The sequence below is a fragment of the Lissotriton vulgaris genome, chromosome 5 (assembly GCF_964263255.1).
Source record: "Lissotriton vulgaris chromosome 5, aLisVul1.2, whole genome shotgun sequence".
Lineage (NCBI taxonomy): Eukaryota > Metazoa > Chordata > Amphibia > Caudata > Salamandridae > Lissotriton > Lissotriton vulgaris.
The window spans coordinates 1149744859-1149768425 of NC_141693.1; the positions used below are offsets into that span (position 1 = coordinate 1149744859).

At 46.3% G+C, this 23567-nt stretch overlaps 1 protein-coding gene across 1 annotated transcript in view; it reads right to left on the reverse strand.

Annotated features, from left to right (window-relative positions):
• HSPA12A (heat shock protein family A (Hsp70) member 12A) overlaps nt 1-21924 on the reverse strand; it is a 420841-nt gene extending 398917 nt beyond the window's left edge. The window contains exon 1 of the mRNA XM_086922909.1: nt 21556-21924. Coding sequence (XP_086779035.1) covers nt 21556-21595 — 40 coding nt within the window. The 5' untranslated portion in view covers nt 21596-21924. The remainder of the gene's footprint in view (nt 1-21555) is intronic.
• Between the last annotated feature and the right edge of the window lie 1643 nt (nt 21925-23567).

Here is a 23567-nt window from a genome sequence, read left to right on the forward strand (position 1 = left end):
CCGGAAGGGACAAAATGTCATTTAGGGCTTCTGCATAGCTGCGGAGTTCAGGGACATTCCAGATTCTGGACCATAATAGAAGGGGACGTAATTTGGCTTGCTCACATATTGGTCGAGTGCCTACATCTAGCAAAAGGGGGATTGTGGGGGTACTGTGGGGTAGGCTCATAAGATCTTTGTGAAAGTTGTTCTCAAGGTGGGCCAAGGTGTCAACTCTCTGGATGCCCCACAGTTCGGCACCATACAGTGCTGCACTCACAACCCTTGCCCTATAAATGTCTAGGGGTGCCCCAATTGGTTTTAAAGATGAGGCACGCTGTTCTTTGAGCAGGGCACCTGCAACCCTCTTATGAGTCAGAAACACCTTTTGGTGGTGTGCCTTCCAACTCATGGTGTCGCTAAGGCGTATGCCCAAATAGTCAAGTTCTTTGACTCTTTCGAGTGGAACAGAATCTAGAACGGGGGGAACGACAGATTTCTTGGGGGGGTTGAGGACAAGAAATTTAGTCTTGCCTATGTTTATAGCCAGACCCTTTGTGTCGCAGAAGGCCTTGAAACTAGAGAGCAATGATTGGATGCCCATCGGTGATTTCGAAATTAGAAGGGTGTCATCCGCGAATAGGAGCGTCGGAATTTTCCTTCCAGCCAGGGTGGGTGCGTCTGATGGATGTTGGAGGAGGTGCTCCACCACTCCGTTAACGTAGAGAGAGAACAGAGTGGGGGCAAGCACACACCCCTGGCGGACGCCCCTATCGACAGGGATACAAGGTGTTTTCTCCCCCTGGACACCCCATCTAATTTGGGCAAAATTGCTATCATGAAATTTTTCAAGCAAGGCCAGCAGATATGGGGGCAGACCTAACCCATCGAGGACATTCCACAGTAGTGCTCGTGGTACCAGGTCGAAGGCTGTTCGCAAGTCAATAAAGACTAGATATAAACTGCCCCCTCCCAGCACCACCACTTTCCAATAAATCATTAGAAGGCGAAATGTCTGCTCGATTGTACCTGTCCCTGTTCTAAAGCCTGCTTGAAAGTCTGACAAGATCTGATTTTCATCAGCCCACTGGATAATCCTGCCCAATACCACTTTACCCGCTACCTTTTGGGTTGAGTCCAGTAAACTAATGGGACGATAATTTGCTGGGTCGTCCCTACAGCCTTTCTTGAAAATAGGGACGACCTCAGCGCCCCTCCATGAATCAGGGAACGAACCTCCGAACAAAACCTCATTTAGAAGGGAAGCGATTAGTCTACTCCAAAAAGAGGGGTGGTTCTTTATCAAATCACCCGGAATCCCATCAGGACCTGCCGCCTTATTTGGTACGATACACCTGATTGCCCTCTCTACTTCCAGGCTAGTGAATAAACCATCATGACATGGGAGGTCAGCTGTAGGGCTGGGTAGTGGACCCAGAGGTGGCTGAACTAAGTGAGATGCCCCTAAAGGAGCAGAATATAGTTTCGAGAAGTGGGCAAGCCAGACATCACCAGGGATATTGCAAGTTAACTGCTGATCAATAGGCTTTTCCCTGGCTCTTAATAGATCCCAAAACCCCTTAGCATCTTTCCTGGTGCTTGCCTCTACTAGCTCCCCCCAAAAATTGGAATCATGAGCCTCTTTGGCCTCAGTCACAGATTTTTTGTAAAGTTTCCTCGCGGTCCTGATGTTAGCTGGGTCTTTAGTCTTTAGTGCAGAGATAAGTTCCCTCTTAGCTGCACGACATTTGGTAGAGTACCACTTATCTCTCGCCTTAGGAACACCTTTTGAGGCAACCCTGAGAGTGGGTTGGGGGACGATGAACAAGTCACTCAGTGCCACTATAGTCTCTGTAAATAATGGTAAAACCTTTTTGCTGGTAGGACTTAAGGCATCGAGCCGAGGCTCCACCCCTGACAAAATAATCCCGGCTTGCGCCATCCTTGCTTCGTCTGCTGAAACTTTGGCCCACTTTAGGCGCCTGCCACAGTTTGTAGGAACGGTTTCATGTGAAGCTTTCCACTTATGATCAGACGTGCCTTGGTTTCCAGCCTGCCAAGGAAGGGTGATGGTTAACGAAAGGTGGTTATGGTCGCTATCGCACGACTCTATAACCTCCATGTCTTGGTGGAGTGACCAAAGATTATAATTGAGCATGATAAAGTAAATTCTGGAGGAGTGGCCCGGCCTGTTGTATGTATGGGCACCCATATGATCAGATTTAGAGCGGCCATTTGTTGGTCTCAGATTGTACTCCATACAAAGAGCATTGATATCTATTGCACTTTGTGTCCATTTAGGGTAGATAGTTTGTCCTGTTAACTGTTCTGGATGAATCTTTAACAGATACGAGTGAGCATGAATGTGTTATAGCGCTGGTTGAAGACATCTTACATGGTTCTGGCACTGTGTCACACAGTATGTGGGTTGAGGCTGCATGCAAAGATCCTGCTTTGACAATGGTTGGCAAAGGGAAAGAAGTGTGAAGGCTCCTTTGCATCTGTATGTACAAGTCTTGGAGGAGTTATCCTTGGTGGATGGTGTGGTTACGTGCTGACATGTATGTGCCTCCCACGTCTCTGAGAGAATTGCTCATTGGGGAAGCACACAAAGGGTATTTAGGAGTGAGCAGTACATGTAAAGCTCTCAAGAAATTCTATTGGTTGCCAGCATTGGAATCTCAAGAGTCTAAGTTCATTGATGATTGCATTACATGTTTGGAGTCTGATAAGCACTGGAACATGCATGTGTCACCACTTCATCCTGCGCCTTATCCTGATGAAGCTTGGCACAAAGTAGCATTAGTCTTTGCAGGCACGTTTGATCTACTTCCATCTTCACAGAGATACATGATGGTACAAGTGGATTATTTTTCCAAATGGGTTTATGTGGATTTTATTGCTCATCCCAAAACTGATTATGTCATTAGATTTTTGCAGCACATCTTTTCCATTGAAGGAGCACCTAAGGAAGTTGTGACAGACAATGGCACTCATTTTGTGTGTCACAAAATAAAAGCATTTGTAGGGGAACATCAGACGGTGCATATTAAAGTGGCACTCTATCTCCTTCATCTAATGGCCTCGTAGAATGCATGAATAGGTTCCTCAAAGAGGGTGTGCCAACTGCCATGGCAATGGGTTGTGAGGTAAAATCATTTTTGGAGATAGAAATATGGTTGTATTTGGTTATACCTCACGGTACTACTGGTGCGTGTCCTTTTGTACTATTGCACAAAAGATTTCCCTGGTGTACTTTCTGTCCTGACTGGGTAAAGGCAAGTACAATGATTGTGGTTTGGTTGCATTAAGAGTAGATGCCAAACAAATTTGTTCCAAGTAACTGTTTGACAGGAAGAATAGGGTGAAGTCAATTGATCTGGCGAGTGGAGATTGGGGGGCTAGTGAGAGTACCTATAAGAGTGAGGAAAAGTGATACCAAGTTCTCTTCACCTGTTCAGGTGGAGAAAGTTTCTAAGAATTCCGCTTTATTACAGAACAAGGGATGGTGGAGTAAAAAAGATGTCATTAGGATCACTGATGAGCAGGCGAGAAAAATTCAAAATGTGAAGGGGTGAGTGTGGATCATGGATATGATTTTATAGGCGATTGGCAAGTCATAATTCCTTCTCAATCTGAGTTTGTTGTTCCTGGTCCCAGCGAATAGGTATGATGGGCATCAGTTGATGAAGTTTCTGGTCCAGAAAATGCTGGCTGCCCTGAGCAGCTCTTGCAACATATTTATCAGGCTTCATCTCGCCATGTAAGGAGTATTCGGAATGTGGGCATCCTGCTAAATACAAGTATTAGTTTGTATCGGCTTTATGGACTGCACCCAAGAGCGGCTCAGTGGAAGGGTATTCTTTTGTAATGTTTAATTTGTTATTCACGTGTTATTGTAGTTGTTGTTCACATGCTGCTAACTTTCCTTACTGTGTTATGTTTTGAATTTGCAAGCTTACCTGGTGTAACCTATGCATCGGTTAGGCGAGTTTCTCTCTGGCTGACTGAGGCTCAGGTTGCAAAAGTTTTGGGCTTCTTTTCCTTGGATCATAATCAGGGTCACTTGAATTATGCAGCAAGGGAGGAGCAAATTATGCGGTACTTATTGAGATAGTATTAATTCATAAATTTGTCATTTTTACACTTAGTAAGACTAAATGTAGCAATGAGCAACAGAAAGGTGACCAGTCATCCTTTGCAAAGGACCCACCACTGAGCAGCAATACTGTTTGCTGCGATTTTAGTAACTTTTGATCCGTTTGAGCTAGAAACAAAAAAAATGTTTAAATCTGCAGATTATGCAGCTAATGATGGATTATGTGGCAAATGCAGCAAATCCATAATCATGCGAAAAGTGAGGCGCCCGGACAGTCGCATAATTCCAGTGGACTGATCATAATAAAGGGGATTTAAGCCTACCTGTATTTGTGCTATCTCCTTTGATCTTTGATGAGCGAATCAACCTTGGAACAATGTAACTAATACTACCGCAAGGAGGTACGCAACTTCAGATCACTTCATAAAAGGAGAATCCTGTAATACACTTCGAGATTTTCTTTTTACCAGTCGGTGCTATTATGTGTTTCCTTCCACATTAAACCTAGATCACAACTCCCAGGATACATCAATTGATGAATTAGTATTAGATACATGCTAGCCACCCGATACGATAGGGAGCAGTACTGCCTGAAACGCACCAAATTTACTACACCTATCGGCACGGTCAGGCTTTGGAAGATCGACCTGCCAACTGCAGAACTATATTGAATGACTCTATTGACGTTGATTTACCAAAATGCTTGGGGTAACGGGATTGACATCACACTTTAATGACATCACAGGAAGTGACATAATTTGACTTTTGACCCTGAAAATCTCCAGGAAGTGGTATAACATGAAAACAGTACAATAATTATCGTTAAAGTACCATAATTGCATGATTACTATAACACAACCCAGACAAATGTCCATTTTATAACCCACCTACATTAGGGGGTTGGCATGACCTTCGAAAGTATTACTTGCCTTAAATTGTTTACAAGCCAGACCTCTTCCAGGAGGCATTGGGGGTTCTCCCCCTGAGAAGATGATAAGTTAAATGGGATCAAATAGTGTATTTAAAAGCACAATTTTCACACAATTTTGCTAAAAAGCCAGAGACTCTGAAAGTAAACTCATTCATATGCAAGTCCTTTCATGGTGTGGCAATGGAACGAAACCTGACGCTAATGAGGAGAAAACCCCATTGTTTTCAGCATGTGCTATGGGTGCCACCACATGCCAAAGAGTACCGCCAATGTGTCAGGGCCAGCAGTGTATCATGCAAGCCTCTCCTATGCCATGGATGCCCCCTAATGCCAAAAATTACAAATAATATGCCAGTGTCTGAAATTTGCAATTAATTCCATTAATATATCTTATGTCAAAGTTACTGCTAGCATGTCAGGGACAATATTTTATCCTGGTGCCCCCTTCCATATGCCACAGTTTTCCTCTTATGTTAAGAAGTATCTCCAATGAGGTAGCTCCAAAGGTGCCCCTTTGCCAAAATCTTCCTCAAGTATACCAGTGCCAGCTTTTTTCATGGGTACCCGTATTCCAAGAATTAATTCTGGTATGCCACTACCAGTATTTTACTAAAGGGTGACTATTAAGCGAACAATTATCACCAGTATGGCAGAGCCAATATTTTGTCACACGTATTTGTAATGCTAGCAGTTGCCTCCAGTTTGCCAGCAGCATTTTCCTGCATGCCCGTAAAAGCCAAGTATGCCAAGGCCAATGGCAGACAGAACATTCTTAGCCATACTCACTTACACTCACACTCCCTAATTCATTCTCACATACTTGGACCCATTCACTCTTATTCAGTATCTTACACATGCTCTTACTCACTCACAAACTCACTCATATTCACCGACTCTCAATCATCCTCGCTCACTATCTGCCACGCTCACTCATTGTCATTGAGTCTAATCCACTCACTCTCAGATGCTCACACAAATGGTCATATGATCACTAACAAACACTCTCTTGAACACAAACATACTCTCACCCACAAGCACCCACACAACATATATGTAAAAACATTAGGGCATATTTACAAGCACCTTGCGCAACTTTTGCATCATTTTTTACATGGGAAATGTGATGTACAGGAGGCGCAAGGGGCTTGTAAATAAGCCCCATTATTTTCACTTGCAACATGTGCAGCTGGAAATCTCGTTATAGCTCTTGGTGCTCCATTTTATATTAAACTAAGATTAAATAATAATATATTATTCGCTATTTGTATAAGAAAGCATGGGCAGAAAACAAGGATAGCGCACCCACGACCATAATAACAAGCTGGCACTGACTTGGCTACTTCTGAGGTCAGGGATTGCAAAGGCAGTGCCAGGGGTAACAAAGGGGAAGCCAGGGGTCACAACTGCAACTCCTGGTGACACCTAAATGACGTCCATGAACGGCTGCTGTCTTTCACGGAGTCTCAAAACAGGGCAGTGGTGGTTTCTCACCAAGGGCGTCGGGGCTTCGCCCCCTTACATTCTACAATATTACAGCAATGCTCATATATATTTTATTTTAATTAAAAAATACCCACTTTGTTACTGGTTATTGTAGTGGTCTACTCTACTTACTAGTAGAACACCGGGCACCATCTGCCCCATTTATTGACACCACCGCCGTTGTGCAGTGACCACTGTCAGGTGACTCTGCTTGCTTGCTCCCTCTCAGGGTGTGCCCATAGAAGATTAAGTGCTTGCCAGGCTGACAATCTCACAGCCCTGAAGCCTGTGAGATCATCAGTTTGGCAAAGATTTATTTTCAAGGCCCATTCTCCACCCCTGATGGCGTGAAGGTAGAGTTAGCCCCAGACGTTTTAATTTCAAGCCCGGTATCGCTAACCCTCCACATCAATCAGAGAGTAGAGCGCTTGTCACCCCTCCCTTTTCCAACACGTTACAGGGCGTCGTGGGACCCACCTTGTGACGACTTGGGAAAGAGTGTGGCTGTGGCAGGTGGGAAGTAAAGAAATAAAGTCTGCACAGACTTGGAGTCTGCTTCCTGGGCGCGAGTCTTCATCAATTGGAGTGATTGAAGCCACTTCACCAGTTCTGTCTCCGGTACTTCAGACTGCATGGTTTTTGGAGCCGAGGCCAGGGCCCGAGGCAGTCGATCCGATTCAGATTCAACGTTACATTACTGAGGTGCCAGCAACAGCTGGGCTAATCCTGGTTGCTTGCAGCTGCGAGCAGCACTGTACTGCTGCAGGTTGCTGTAAGGAGGAGTACTAGGACAGTAGCACTATGACTACTTTGAACACAGCGGGCGTCGGGCAGTTCACAAGGGAAGGCTCAGGCGGGCATTTTTTAACTTATGTAGTCCCGTTTAGCCTTAGGGCCTTGTCGCAAGGATTGATGTTCGGGTGGGGAGGGGGGCAGCCACAGAACATTGCCAAATATTTTAGTTCAGTTCTGAGTTCAACAATCTCATATCTATCCTTTGGCCTCCATAAATGGAACCAAATGTTTATTCAAACGCTGTAAGTATTATTTCTGTGCATTGTAAGAAATCTTTCACTGACTCTAATCAAACAATGGCGAATGTATGCAGAATGTTTCTCTGCAAGTTTATCTTTTCCAACATAGAGTCGTTCTAAAAGTCGGAATTTACATACAAATGTGTCGGAAATGTAAAGGTTTGCAAATGTTTCACGTTTCGAAGTTTGGCATAGAAATGTATTAAGCAAGAAAAAAAGCTTTGCTCACCCTATAAGATCCATGGAATCAGACTGTGGTATGCTCTGCCATGATATTATAACCAGATGTGTAAATCAGAGACTTACTTCGTTCTGTGCTAACTAGATTATTAGCTCTCAAAATTTGAGTTTCACCATCTATGGAAAGAAACAACAAGGAATCTACGGCGGCATAAAATTAACTAAAGAGAGTTCTTGTGGTCGGCTAATGGTTAAACAAATATGGATTTATCACTTCCCAAAGGAAACTGTGTAGAATACTATGACCTGTAGTACAATTTGCCTCTTTCCTATAATTTCTTGAAACAGTTAGGTTTTCAGCTCTGGAGGCAGAATAAGATTTTACCCGAGCCCACTCTGTTAACTGGCTAAGAATTGGCAAAGCTAACTGGTCTTGGCTTTGTCAAAGGTAGTTTTGTTTTTTAATGGTTTTTGTAACATTATGTTATTGAAGGGGCTGCCTGGCCCTCACCAATATTAAATAAAGCATTGCTGACAGCTGTTTATAAGTAAGCATTTTATACTTTTCATTTTAGTAAAATTAAAAGGTGTTGACTAAATCCAGACCCGAAAAGTCTTATACTGTAATTTCAGACAACTTCTTGGTAGCGCCAAAAACTGCTTCCTTTCCTCATCTTGTGGAATTTCTTATCCTTTATACGATTTATCTTTGACTGAAAAATTGAGAATTCAAAGATTATACAACAGACTTCATTATGCATAGGCATTGTAAAGTTATTGCTTTTTCCACCTCTTATGGCAGGAAGGCTTAGTTCGTCTAACCAAGATTTGAGCTCGAAACCTGCAGATAATACAAGATGTCAGCAGCAATCATGATCAGTATACCAGCAGGACTATCCTGCTGGTATACTGTTGTACAACAGTACACTTCACTATTACTAAATGTGCATTCTCTACAGTGACACATGTGAGACACAAAACCATGAAATGGAATGCTACACAGAGGAATTTCCAGTGGTGTGTAAACTTTGTGTACAAGATACAGACTGGTACTCAAGTCGACAACATAGCACGTTTTGCATTGCATTGTGTATTTCTAGTGTGGTTTCTTACCTCTTGCCAAGGTATCAAAGTGCTTTGCAGAGTAGCCATGATTCTGATTTTGAAGTACATGGAGGATGTTGCCAGCAGTGCCATCTGTTAATACTGAGTACTGCCTTCATACAGGATGCACAGAGACTGTGAGCCAGAATTAAAGCTGTAAAGGGGGTCAGGTGTGTCTAACAAGCCAGGCATATGTTCTATTCATTAAAAATAAAATTGGGCTGAAAAATGCAGCTTTTTTATCCCATTTCTGCTTAATAGGATTTGCACAGGAGATAGCAACTAACTAACCGAAAACAATTATCCCCTGCCCAGGCCCAAACCTAGCCTCACCACTCACAAACCTCACCAGCCGCCACTGACAGGGTATTAGTATTTTCATTTAAAACATGGGTCAGTGACCAACTCTCCTGTGCGCGTTCTTCTGCAGGGCCCTTGGAGCAGGAGAGCTCTGCACGTGGGCCTGGGCAGCTGGGTCAGCCACTTCCGCTTCTACTGACTATCGTAGCAACACTTCCGGGAAACACATGTTCCTGCAGGAAAGATTAAGCGCAGCTGTGAAAAGAGCGAGCGAAATTCCGAGACATCCTTTGGTGAGTGAGGTGCGGGGCAATAACTGAAGACATAGCTCCAAGTGGGGCGAGTCCCTCCGTGTCTCAAGCAGTAATTAGAAACTGATGAGGAAACGGGTCCCGTCTCTACGGGACCCTATATGGAGGTCCGCAGCCTACGGGCAAAAACGCTGATGTCTGAACAACGGCTGTAAAAAAACATTAAAACAATCCATGCCAGGATAGTGTTCCTGTCTACATTTCACTTTTTACTCGCTTTTGAAGTCCCCAAGAGTATTTGCTTTTGCCAGGTAGTTGTATTTTTCTCGTTTTTTCCATGCAACATATTACTTGTTTAGAGTGTACTGCGGAAGTTCTCACCTCTAGGTATCTGTGTGAGTTCAGGGGTGGGTGGGTGTTTAGAATTAGACATTATTGAGAGCTCTGGATTTAAGGTGTGAGTTTCTCACAATACTAGTAAGTGGGTCATTAAAAGGTGCACGCAAACTGTAACTGATACTATTTAAAATTGTGTGTGAAGGAGGTTCATGGTTATCAAAATATTGACAAGGTAAGAGTAAAAGAGAATGCGTGAGAGATCTCCAGATGCAATAGCAAGAAAATCCCGAGAAGCGCCGTAAGTCTGGTCCTGTGGCACGGCAGGGAAGTGCTAGATTTGAGTATACATGTTTAAAGCCAGGCCCGCAATTACATAGGCTAAGCCTTTTTGAAAGTTATTCTTGTTACGCTTCTTAGGGCACGCCCCTTTTAGGAGTACCACACATTTTGTCATGCCACTTAAGGCCCTCCTGAAGCAACAGAGAGGGCCTCAGCAGTAAAGACCTGCATTAGTGCCTGGCAGAAGGTGAGACAAGGCTGACTCGGATTAGTGTAGTAATTTAATGTCACCAAAGTGTTACTTTGACAACACATGTATGACACGTCATGTCGCTGAAAAGTACACTGGGGAGCAGAATGTTTATTTGTATATGTTTTGAGTGGGAAGTGTTTAGAATAGTGGGATTGGGTGACTAATAAAGAAGTAGTGTGAGGGGCAAAATGACAGCAAAGAGTAGGAGGAATGTTCCATGCTGGACTGTTAGCAGTGAGGGGTGCAGAGTGCATATGGGGCTTGCAGCTGTGAAGGGTACTGTGTGTGGCGGGTTATTAGCAGTAAAGGGAGATAGTACTGCATGCATACGGTTACCAGATGACGCCATCACCATGGAAACAATGTCCCAGTCCTGAGTTTTGTTTTAACAACCTAATGCATTCTGGGAGTTGTGGTCCTGGTTCACTTCCTTAACTCCTGTTAAACTAACACACCTGGAAACAGTGATTTGTAAAGGACAAGCCCGGTACTAGAGCAGTGCGTCATTGCGGGTATGCAGTCAATCATCTGGTAACCGTCTATATGCAGGGAGGTTTAAAGTACATGGGGAAAATGTGCACCTATGATTTAGTGTGCATGCGTTCCTATGACATAGTGTGCTGTTATCAGTGAGAGGTGGGGGGGGTACGGATCTCTCAGGTTACACAGGTTCACAGTATGCACGAGTTCCTCATCCACTTGAGGTTACATATTTGCACTCGGGGAATTATAGCCCTGGTTATCCCATAATAATAAAATCAGAGTACAAGACACAGAATACAAACAGAATACCTGACAGAGTGATCTACTCATACATGGGCCCGAGACGTTTGAGCGCTCTGGATAACACTGTATTATGCATTTTTGTATAGTACAGCCTTTGCCAGTCCCTTGACTTATTGGTGCTCTTAGGTTCCTAGATTTGCAAAAAGGGCAACTGTGGGGCTGGTGGGTGGGGGATATCCCACTCTTACCATACTCAAGAATGAATAGGTGATGTGGTTTTTAGGTCTCGCCTGAGCCAGCGCATGCGCTGTTTTGGCGAGACATTTAGTGAGTGGGGTTTCAAAAGTCCTACCTCATGCTTTCTGTGTGGCCTCGAGCGTGCGGTTACGAGCACAGGAACGAGCAGAGGTGCCATCTAGCTTTCCTCTCTCGTTATGGGCATGCGGGCATGCGCGCACGCACCACTCACGTGCTTGTTTTGTTTCACTTTCATGGGTTCGTCAACTTTTTTTCCTTTGCCCCTACCATTCTTCTTCAGCTTCGCCTCTCTCACCAGGGTCGCATCTCTCTTGGGGTTCGGCCCGGTCCTCTCTAATTCTCAAACTTCCTGTTCCTTGCCCTCTTTCCATAACCTCCCTCACTGTTTTATCAAAACGCACTCCTCCTTAGGTGCCCCTCAGTCTAATTTCTCTCCTCACCCTCTCGCTTTGTCAGCCGCTCTTCTTTCCCTCTCTGTCTCTTCTGAGTCTAACTTATTTCTTAAAACTCCTCCCTTCCCTGGCCACTCTTTACTTCATTCCTTCTCTTTGATCGCCTTTTAATCCTTTCTTTAGTGCTATCTTCTCACGCTGTTATCACCGTGGGTGTCCTCTTTCCACCTGTTTAGTTCTGTGCTCCTTCTCATTGCTTCATTCCAACTCTTTGATCTCCTTTTAATCTTTTCTTTAGAGCTATCTTCTCACGCTGTTATCACAGTGGGCGTCCTCTTTCCACTGGTTTAGTTCTGTGCTCCCCCTTACTAGCAAAGCAGTGACGCTTCACTTGTAGCACGTGAACCCTTGTTGTGGAAAATTCAAAACGATAACAAACTAGCGTCTCTGGAGAGTGCTCGAGCTCTCAATTGGTGTCACCTTCTACCAATCAAACACTGACCATTGACCAATGATGACAAGTCTTGCACTCTGTGCTCTTCAGTTCATTCCAAAAATTCACTGGATATCAGGAGACAGTGAATTGTTTTAGAATGGGGTTTTACAACACAGGGTAGCAGGCAGTGTCCTCTATGTGTCCCGTAGAACTAAGAAATATAATGTTGTAGTCTTTTCAGAACTGACATTTTCTCCCATTAAAACGTAAGACGCACAATCATTTTAATTTTAGTTATTGACCGTCGATTGGTTGCATTTATTTTTGTCGCTACATTTATATTTTGGTATTATTAGTTACACATTAACCCCTTCGTTGCGGAGGGTAATTCACCCGCTGTGCTGGGGGGCGGCGCGCACAGCGCCCGCATGCTTATGACGAGCTCAGCTCGTCATGAGGCACGGCGCTCCGGTGCTCATGACGATCTGAGCTCGTCACAGGTGCACCTGTTCCATGGAACGCTCAGCACAGCAGGAGAATTATCCCCGCGTGTGAGCGTTCCACAGCTCCTGACGAGCTCAGCTCGTCATGAGCACCGGAGCGCCGTGCCTCATGACGAGCTCAGCTCGTCATGAGCATCGGTGGTGTTAAATGCACTAATACGTATTTTCCATTTCAGAATGTCGGAATTCAATTAAAAATAACTTGCATTTTATAAGGTAATGTAAAAACAGCGTTCAAAGTGCATTAAAGAAGTATGGAAACTGTGATGATGCATGTAATAGGACGGGGTCAGTGTGCGTGGGAACGGGGTCAAAGGGATGGGGTAAAAAACAATATATTCTGTACTTTTTTTTGGTCTTTCACCTCCAGGTAGCTTCACGTAAAATAACGTGAATCATAAATGAAAAAGCATTGGCTTAGCCAATAGGTCTCGCTTTTGGGACCTTATAAGTGTTTAGTTATCCAGCACAATTTCTTTGGTGCAACAACATCAACTGTTGCATGTCTAAACACTTAAAAGGTCCCAAAGGAGAGACCTATTGGCTTTGCTAATGCTTGTTAGAGTTGTGGGTTTTACTTTACTTGTACCCTGGAGAACTGGGGGGGGGGGGGTGGGGGTGCTATTGATATGCTTTTCACATAAGCACTTTGAGTATGTGCTATGCTTAGCTGCCAAGTTTCCCAGAGTCATACATGACATTACTAGAATTGTAATTCTGGTTTTATAAAGGGGCAAACAGGAGTACTGGTCAAGAAATTCAAGGAAAAAACCTGAGCTGTAGAAGCTAGTTGCAACGACCTGGGAAACTTGACAGGGTTGGCTATGCTGTTGGGTTCTCTACTCCCTTTCACCTAACGTGTCAATAATAGCAGTGTCATGTGTAGTTGTGGAGCGCCCTGAGGGTTTTAGTACAACTGAAGAGTCTTGAACACTTCCACATGGCCTGTGGGGTATGTCAGTAACTTTGTATAGCAGCCATTGTGACTCATTGCTTTCTTGTCTGGGAGTATTCTGGTTATTCTGGTCTCCATTCTTGCTTGTTTCCTTTCCAGTTAGTACCAATGCCACCCAATGTTCTGATTTCTCTGTCCTATTAGTGCTGAAATCTCTATATGTTCAAAATTTCCTGTTCTGCTTTCCTGTTACTGTTGGAGCTATCTTATCTTCTTATGCATTAGTCTAGTCTGTCAGCATCACCTTTTCCTCTCTACTGTGCTTGAATCCCTTGTCTTTATTTACATTTTTTAAAATGTTCCATCCCGCGGTCCCTATGCACCAGCATCTCCATATGTTCCCTTATCTCCTTGTGCTGCCCTATGGCCAAGACTCACTCTCTCAAAGATTCCATGTCCCCAAGGTTTACAGTCCAACTGTAGTCCTATCTCCAGATGTATCTGCTTCAAGACCACCCATCACCAAGGCTTCTTTGCTTCTCCGTTTTAATTATGTCATTTTTTACGTCGTATGAACAAAATATTGTTCATTAACCCGCTCCATCAGTACCTATGGCAGTGCATGAACTGTCTGTTGCAGGTCATATTCTTATCTTAAAGTGGGATTAGAGTCCACCCATTGCTCTTACCATTGTTTGGCTTCATTGTCACTTGCATTTTCTTGCTTCTTATTCGTTAGCTGTGTTTGTTTTCCTTTCTCTTCTTAAGTTTGTATTACCCATGGAGCACGGATGCATTACTATGTCTTTCCACGGATTGCTTTCTCAGGTGCTACTTTATTTTTTGTGTAAACTGTCAACAAGTGCATGTGTTTTCCCACTGTCTACCTCATGTGCTGCTCTCTCCTCTCCACCACACTCTTTGTTCCTCTCTCACCCTTGTCTTCTCTCCCACTCCCCATCTGTTGCCTTCTCAAATATGCTGTTTCTCCCCACCAGCTCAACATTGCTCTATTTTGCCCATGTGATGCCCTACACGTGCTCCCATGTTGCTTATGGCCCTCATCCCCTATGTTGAATCAGCCCCTTACCAATGGCGTCAGGGGGGAAATGGATCTGTGCTTGGCGATTGTATAGTGTAATGTTGGCTCATGTGAGTAGTGGGTATTATTTAGTTTGGTGACCATAGCATTAAGAGATGATGCGAGGAATAACGTGTTGTACTGAACGGTGTAGTGTTATATAGTGGTGTACTTTTTGTGGAATGTTATTGCAGGTTATGGTTTAATTTTGTGAGCTTATCCTATTCTAGGATGTGGAAGTATATATAGAGATTACATCATTGCATGGTACTTTGCTTTACTGAATAGTGTTGTGTGACAAGATGTTATGCAGCATTGCAGTTGGGTGCTATCAAAGCTGGCCTGTGTTCTACTGATCATCTAATGTGATTTTGTGAGGTACATTGTGTCAATATAGTGTGGGTATAATTTGTTGTGCTATGTTTGTGAACTGATTAAAGATTCTATAGAATGGTAGGATATGGTGTTGGACTGTGTAGTGTATTTTTGAAGGGACTGACATGGTGTGATATGTTGCAGGATGTTCTCATATGGTGTGTTAAGGTGAATTGTGATGTTTGATGTGGCACAGTGTTGCGATGCATGGTAAAGCACAGTGAGGGTAAAGTGATGTGGTGGCGCATGCTGTGGTGTGGTATCATGGGATGCCGTGCTTTATGGATAACGTGATGAGAAATGGTGTGATGGGTGGAAGGATGCTTTAGCATGGTGGGATATGGTGTGGTACACTTTTAAAGGGTATGGTGCCGTGGGATTTGTTGGAGTATGTTGGTTTGATAAGGTTTCATGTACATTGGTGCTGGTTGGAGTTTTAATATATTTTAAGATGTAGTTTGATTCGAGTGGAATAGTAAGGCACAGTATTGTGTGGTATCATGTGATACGGTGTTACCAGTGATGAAAGAATGATGTATATGAGAGAGAGGGTAGATGTGTAGAGACAGGAAACAGCCTTTATAATGCGGGCTCAGCCATGTGTGCTGTTTCCCCACAAGCTGAACCACGCTTGACTTAACCACAGATATGCCTTAACCACGCATTTGCATGTTTAAGGCAGTGCGGGGTCTCGATGGGCGGGCACAAGAAGAGGATGGCTCGGGAGAGAACACGGTCTTGTAAGTAGGGCAGGGGACGAATTTTTTTTGGGGGGGGGGTAGTTTTTAGGGGTGTGGGTAGTTTTTAGGGCTCAGGGGGGGCAGGGTTTTAGGGTTCAGGGCAGCGGGATCGGGGTAGTTTTCAGGAGTGGGGGTCCGTTTTTAGGGTTCAGGGCAGGGGGAGTGGGGTTGGGTCTATTTTTAGGACAAGGGGGTTCGTTTTTTGGACACAGGGTGGGGAGGGAGAGGGACAGGGCAGGGGGATTGGGGTTGGGTCTTTTTTAGGACAAGGGGGTTCGTTTTTTGGACACAGGGTGGGGAGGGATAGGGCAGGGGGATTGGGGTTGGGTCTTTTTTAGGGCAAGGGGGTTCGTTTTTTGGACACAGGGTGGGGAGGGACAGTTTTCAGGGCTGGGCAGTTTTGGGGAGAGTCTGGGGTCAGGGTAGTTTCAAGTACGTGAGCTGGGTTTTAGGGCTCAGGGCGGAGAGGCTAGGGTGTGCTCTTTACCACACATGCCTTTACCATGAAAATGCATGTTAAAGGCATGCGTGGTAAAGGCATGCGTTGTTAAGACGCATTCATTGTTCCGGCCGCGTTGTAGAGGTATGCGTAGTTTAGCCATACATGCCTCTATCATACAATTCTGTGTGTCGGTAGTAGCAACGAGGGACGTGTACAGTGTTTAGGGAAGACTAGCAATGAGAGAATTAAGGGGCCGCTGTTAGAGGGAGGGAAGTTGATAGTGAAAGAAACTTTACATTAGAGAACCGTCCGGGAGTGAGAGCAGCTGGTAATGAAGAGGGTGTTGCAGGAACGAGTTTAAGTATTATATGATAAAGGCTGGAATACATGTGACTCTGAGGAGACAGGCCCTCAGAGGCAGTGATTGCTATGTGGGTGGTATGGTGCGGTGGGTAGAGGCTGACTGGGTAAGACTTGGAGGGTGTCGAAGAAAGGGAGGCCATGTGTGTAAGTGGAGCACAGTGTAGCGATTGGTTGGGAGACAGAGGGGAGGCTACCAGGAGGAGCAGGGACTGGGAGCGAAGAACCGTTGACCGAAAGGGTCGGCTAAACTCTTGAAAGGAGAGAGGCCTCCAGGTAACGCGAGAAGGGCCCCTGGCAGGGGAGGGGAGCATTCCTGCACTGTTGTTCCACCTGGATCATATCGGTTTCTGTGACAGGCCACACGGCGGGCCCTTGAGGACTGAGACCACCAACGGCCAGATGGGCGGGAAAGAGCAGATGCCTACAGCTCGTGCAACAAGCGCGTGGCACCAACGCCCCTCAGCCACGCAGGAGATGCAGGTTACATTTAAACTGATCTTGGCGATCCGAGTCTTAATAGCGGCTACTCCATTTTACAGAGCCCCGCGCCCTTCGCCAAATAAATGCCTCTTCCTTACCCACTGCGCACAGAAGAAACAAGCATTTACAATGCAATGGTTTCGCCTTTACAAAAGTTAGAGCTATTGGCATTGCTCATGACATTATTTTTATTTATGTTTTTTTTTTAAAAACATAAATAAATGGCATTGTCAGTTACAATGCCAATAGCAGGGCAGGAGAGCAAGCACAAGCAACGAGGGGGCAGGATAGCAAGCACAAGCAATGAGGAGGGGGGGGTGGACAGCAAGCACGAGCAACGGGGGGCAGGGGAGCAAGCACAAGCAACGGCAGGACAGCAAGGGGGGCAGGACAGCAAGCACAAGCAACGGGGGACAGGGGAACAAGCACGGAGAGGGAAGGACAGCAAGCACGAGCAACAGGGGGCTGGGGAGCAAGCACAAGCAACGGCAGGACAGCAAGGGGGCAGGACAGCGAGCACAAGCAACGAGGGGGGGCAGGACAGCGAGCACAAGCAACGGGGGGCAGGACAGCAAGCACAAGCAACGAGGACTGGCAGGACAGCAAGCACAAGCAACTTTTTGTGGACCTGTGAGATTGTCAGGTGGACAGGGTCATTGTCTCCCTTGGCCCCCCCCACACACACAGAGCCCCACACACACACACACACCGAGCCCCACACACACACACAGAGCCCCACACACACACACAGAGCCCCACACACACACACAGAGCCCCACACACGCACACAGAGCCCCACACACACACACAGAGCCCCACACACGCACACAGAGCCCCACACACGCACACACACACACACAGCCCCACACATACACACACAGAGCCCCACACTACACACACACACAAAAAAATCAAATGGCACACTTTTTTGCTTACATTTCCTTAGTCAAGATTTGAAGACATGAAAACAGTTTATGTAGCAATTTTACGGAACCTTTGCACAACACACATAAATTAAAAATAAAACGGATGAGAGCAAGGCTTGAGACAAGGATTCATTCAAGAACACACGAGCAGGCTATATGAATCACTCTGCAACTTCCCGAACCCAAAAGTCCGACACTTTTCAGCGGCTGGGGGTACCGCAAAACTGCATGTAAAGGTAAAACTCCACCTAAAGTAGCCAGGGGCTCACGAAATATGCATATATTCTAAAGAGAAACTGGGATTTCCTCACTCCAACTTATAGCTAGATATGTTTTCATCAATGCGACGTCACAGAACTCCGTCCTTCGAAATTAAGGTTAATTATCTTCATCAGTGCTGCACTTTAACAGAGCTGGGTCTCCCTGCAGAGGGTGAACTGACAGGTGGGCGCAGGTGTGACAACGTAAGGGTGCAAACAAATACAAACAATGTGAACATCTTTAAGAGGGAGGAGGGGCTAAAGGGGGTCATGGCAGAGGGTGGCAGTGGTGTAGCGAATAGTGCGGTTGAGTGATGAAAATTGGTAGAAGGGATGGGTGCAAGGTCAAAAAGGGAATGACGGCTGGGTGGATTGACAGGTTGCAGGGTGGAACAGACACGGTAGAGCAGGGTCATATGGCCAAAAACTGTGGCACAAGTAACAGGCGGGCATATAGTGCGAATGAAGGGTGGCACAAGTAAGAGACAGGGGTTTATAGTAGGTATGACGGCTGGCACAAGCACTAGAGGTGGAGGTACTGCCAGGAGGGTGGTAAAGAGAAAATATAAATGGCACAGACTGGAAAGAGGGTGGTGGCACAGGAGTGTGGGTGGCAGTGCGAGCAAAGTGAAATAGGCAAGAGGTGGACTAGACCACCAGGAGGGTGCTAGAGGAAGCTGGCCATGTACAGGGAGTGAAGCCGGAGGGGAGGTGGTGTAGGCAGGAAGGTGAACAGTACAGAGATGGTGGATGCAGACACAGAATGAGAAGGAGGGGTGATATGGAGAAGGAGGGGTGATATGGAGAAGGAGGGGTGTATAGACAAGAGTGAGGCACAAGGTACAAGGAGCAGCAGAGGTGTTGGGAGGACACGAAGCAATGCGGTGTGTGGGGATCGGACAGGCAGGAGGGGGCAGTGAGGGCAGTGATACGGGAAGAAAATCGACGGGTAAGGTGGTGCAGATGAGAGTCAGGCTTTAGAAAAGTGGGACAGGCCAAACGGAGGGTAAGGGGCACAGCAGCGGGGTGTGAGGGGATGGATAGGTGAGATCCTCCAGGCAGGGAGGCGGGTGCTGTACTTGTAACAGCTGTACGAGGAGATGGTGCAAAGGCCAGGCCAGCACAGACCCTCTGAACCCCCGTTCTCACTCACCGCGAGCCTTCTTGTTTGGAAACAGCCGCTCAGCCTTCTCTAGGAAACGCAGCGCCTTGTCTTGATGCCCGTTCTGGATGGCAGTTAACGCTATGGCAATACAGCGCTCTACTTCGTCCCTGTTCGATTCCATTGCGGAAACAGTCATCGGGAGTCCTGGCTCCGGTCGACGCCGCCTGCTGATGACGTAAACCGATTGGAAGAGCGATGCAGTTCAAAGGTGTCACCAGTTTCAGTGCTGACTGATGCGGTTTCTTCTGACCATGGAAACGAAAGAAGGACTTTGTGCCTCCCATGGACGCATCCTACTGAAAGCAACATCTCACGTTGACTTCTTAGACACACATACTTGCTTACGTTTGGAAACACTGTTGCTCTGCAGCGGTTAGACAAAAACATTATGCTTTCGGTGCACAGCCCGTCTTTCCGTGCAATGCATTTCTTCTGTCTACTGTACAAAGAAGGCAGAGTAGAGCGCACATAGCAACAGCCCGGACAGCTGATTGGGCGGTAGGCGTGGTTCAACGCTTCCCTGCTTGCAAGGTCTACTACAATTTCCTGTCTGTTTGGCAGTAGTATCAGGTTTTCTCTTTCTGTGCTTGTTAACTCAGCTGTGTTTGAGCGATTTAAGAAACAATTTAAGAAAAAAAACAGCACAAGCAGTAGAACTCAACAGCAGGCGATAACAAGTCGGGCTTCCCTCCTCCGCTCTGGGGGGGGGGGGGGGGGCGGACGGGAGAGGACGAGGGGGGCGGGAAAGGTCACGGACGTCGGGAGGGGGGCGGGAGAGGACGAGGGAGGCGGGAGATTATTATAAGGAGACCCGAGCAGCAAGGGAGGTGCCGGCAATGCCGGACCAGACACGGGGGCGTTCCCGGCGTCCCGTGACGTCGGCAAAAGCCAAAGAATGTCGGGAACGCCCCCGTGTCTGGTCCGGCATTGACGGACAGGCCCCTCGTCCAATGGCAAGGCTCCGTTTACGGAGCCAGCCAATCAAGGACGAGGGCCGAACCAAGCCACACTACAGATCTCAACAGGATTTCGCCTGCGCCGAAAAGATGCGCAGAGCGCATCTCTTCGCAGGCGAAACCTAAAAAGCGCCTCTCCTTGGGACGGCTGGGCCGCAAAATCATACATTTCCAAAACGCGAAGTTGTAAAATAAATGGCATCCTTGTGGGTGAAAACCGTGAGAGGACAAATGGCAGAATATCTGGATGTATGTCACAACATAAAGAGCTCAACAACTCCGAGATAAACAGGAATACGTGACTCTGGAGGATTCTAAAACTATAACAGAACTGTGCATGGTAATGTTGTATTGTGTTTCCACTGTTATCTTGAAACGTAACTGGCTCTATTGGACAGCGCTCAAACACCTTCGGGTAATGTCCGCGCTTTATAAAAATTCACCAAATAAAATAAATAAATAAATACAATGTATACACTAAAACACCAATATGGAGCCACTTGGAAATACTAATCAATGCTTCTACATCAGTCATGCCAATATACCACTGTGTATTGTGTAGCAGAGACACCTTGCAATGCGGAGTAGGGTGAAGTCACCAGGCGGCTCCTGCAGGGTGGAGACGCATGGTCCAAAAGGGAGGTGTCACGAGCGCTGGCGATGGGCGGAGCCAGAGACACCGAGCCCTGCAGGCTGGCGCATCTGGACCTGTGGGGTACGGGTCAGCGAAGGACCCGGGGGTCACTCACTAATAATGCATGCAGAGGAAGTCTATATATAGGATGACGAAACCAAAATAAGGATACTTTCAGGCAAGAAAATGAACTGGTTCCCATTCCAACTCCTAACAGAAATGTGCCAAATAGGGACGATGTTTAAAAGGGTCAGAGAGTAAAATGCACACAGAATTAAAAAAATGTATAGTAGGTCTCAAAGTCGGGACTTTTCACCCTTCGAAAGGGTACCCTGAACCAGCCTAAAGCGATCACAGCTCCCAAATAGAAGAGGCTGCGCAGGAAGCAGAGTTTCACAGCATCCCGTCCTCTGCTGCAGCACGTCTCCTTCAGGACAGCCTGCTGCAGCACCCTCCCTCCCTCTTGAAGAGAGGCTGCTGCAGCCCCAACCCCCCCACATCCGCGTCGGTCTCTCTGACCCGTCCCGCAGAGCAGCCCGCTGCATCACCTCTTAATCTCACAGTCCCAAAGACATGCTGCCGCAGACCCCTCTCCTCAAGGACGGATGCTCTGGGGGGGACCCAGAGTCTCCGACACACACTCAGCCTGCCCTTCAGCCCACCTTCGCTGCAGGCAGCCGCCTCGCCCTTACCTTCCACATGGCCGTCGGGCAGCCCCTCCTTGGCAGACATGACTCGTGGGTTTGTTGTGGCCGCCGGTCCTCGGGCTCCTCAGCTCAGGCGGCAGCAGCGTGCATGGCAGGCAGCATGGACGGGGCTGGGGCTGATACCTCTGACGCCCTGCCGCGGTTCCTCTCCCCCTCCTACTCTTCCTCCCTCGCTGCGGCTCCTCACATCTCGCGGCACTCCCACCTCCCTCGCTGCAGATTGTCCGTGACCCCTAAATGTGGAGCCTTCCTCCCGCTCTTCCTCCTCCCACTGCTGCAGACCAGACTTTCCCCTGCTGTCCCGCGAGGTGGGAGAGACCGCAGTGTCAGTCAGAGCTGCTGCTGGGCTTCTGCAGGGCCCCTCCCTCGCTAACACTTTTCGCCTCAATCACCACCTACAGGCCGCTGCCTCCCACACGCCTTCCCACCCCTCCCTCCCACAGACAGGGGAGCCACCAGCCTTGAGAAGTCGGGGGCGGTGGCACGGGGGAGCCTGGGAGCGATGAAGCCAGGTAACGGCAGCGCGGAACAATGGAGCCTCCGCTGCACCGATGCAAACTACATCTGCTGTGGGCTAGACCTCTCGTGGATAAGATGCGTGTCCCCAAGGGGGTGCTCCTTTCAACAGCACCAAAGTAGAGAAAGGGAACATGCACACCCTGCACAGATGCTTCTATGACCAGTCTCAATGCAATGTCATAGTGCAAACAATTTCATATTTGCTCACAGATTTCGGTGTGAGGGTGTATATGTGAGGGAGATCGGACCTTCATAACTGGTTGTACAAGGGGCTTCAGTCTAAGTCAATTCTAATGAATACATTTCTTGCATGACACACACATTGCACGTTAAATTGCATCTTGGCACTCCTAAGCATTTGGCAGAGGAGAACTGAGACACAAGAACATAGGGCCCGATTTAAAAATTGCATTTTTTTTCAATTTAATAGGCACAAACCCGACCTGAAGGCATTGGTGTGTTTTCATTTTTCATTTTCATAATCTTTATTTCGATGATTGTTCATCATAAAAGATACAAAAAACAGTACATTGATACAATATTAAAAATGATATTACAATATTAAAATTCCCACAGTTAAAAATATAAAACTATTTCAATCAAATGCTCAAGTTGGCCACATTCTTAGTAAAATACTTCCTAGTTTCGAAGGGGTAGATTCAAACAATAACGCCTCCTATTCCAGGCAGTGCCCAAGTATTTTGCCACAGCAAACACGATGTTTGGTGTGTTTTACATGAGTAGCAGTCACGTTACTTACACAAGGTGACTTAATTTTTTGGGCAAGGTTGAGAATAAGTGATTTGCCCAGATTCAAAGTTCCCCAGTTTCAAAGTTGACAGCTCTGGCCGGAACAGCACATCTTCCCTCCCCGCCCTTTTTGGAATGTGTTTAGTAGTACTACAGTAGGAGTCTTTAACACCTTCGCTGCTAAGGCAATTCCCCTCCTGTGCTGGAAATTGCTATTTTCCTCATTTTATGACGAGCTGGGCTCGTCATCAGCACACGACCACTGTGCACCATGGCGAGCCCAGCTCGTCATCAGCATCGAAAGGGTTAAAAACTCCAAAACTGCGGCGGACCCTTAGTTTAGCACCTCAATCCCTGTCTGATAAATGTAAGGGTCCTGTGCAAAACACTTCCGAAGTCCGCCGCAGTAGGGCTCCACTTGAATCCAGACAGGAAGTTAAAAAACAAGCATTTGCAATCCAATAGGTCTCGCATTAGGAAAGTTTGATCTATTGGTATTGTAAATGACAAATATTTTATTTATATGTTGGTTTTTAAAATAGCGAAATTAATAGCTTTGTCATTTACAATGCCAATAGTTTTAACTTTCGCAAACTTGACACCTATAGCATTTGTAATGCAATATGTGTTGTATTTACATGACTTAGATGTATTAATATTAATAATAACAATGGCTTTTATTTTTTTAAATAATTAATACTTACATAAAAGTTATTGTAATTTATAAT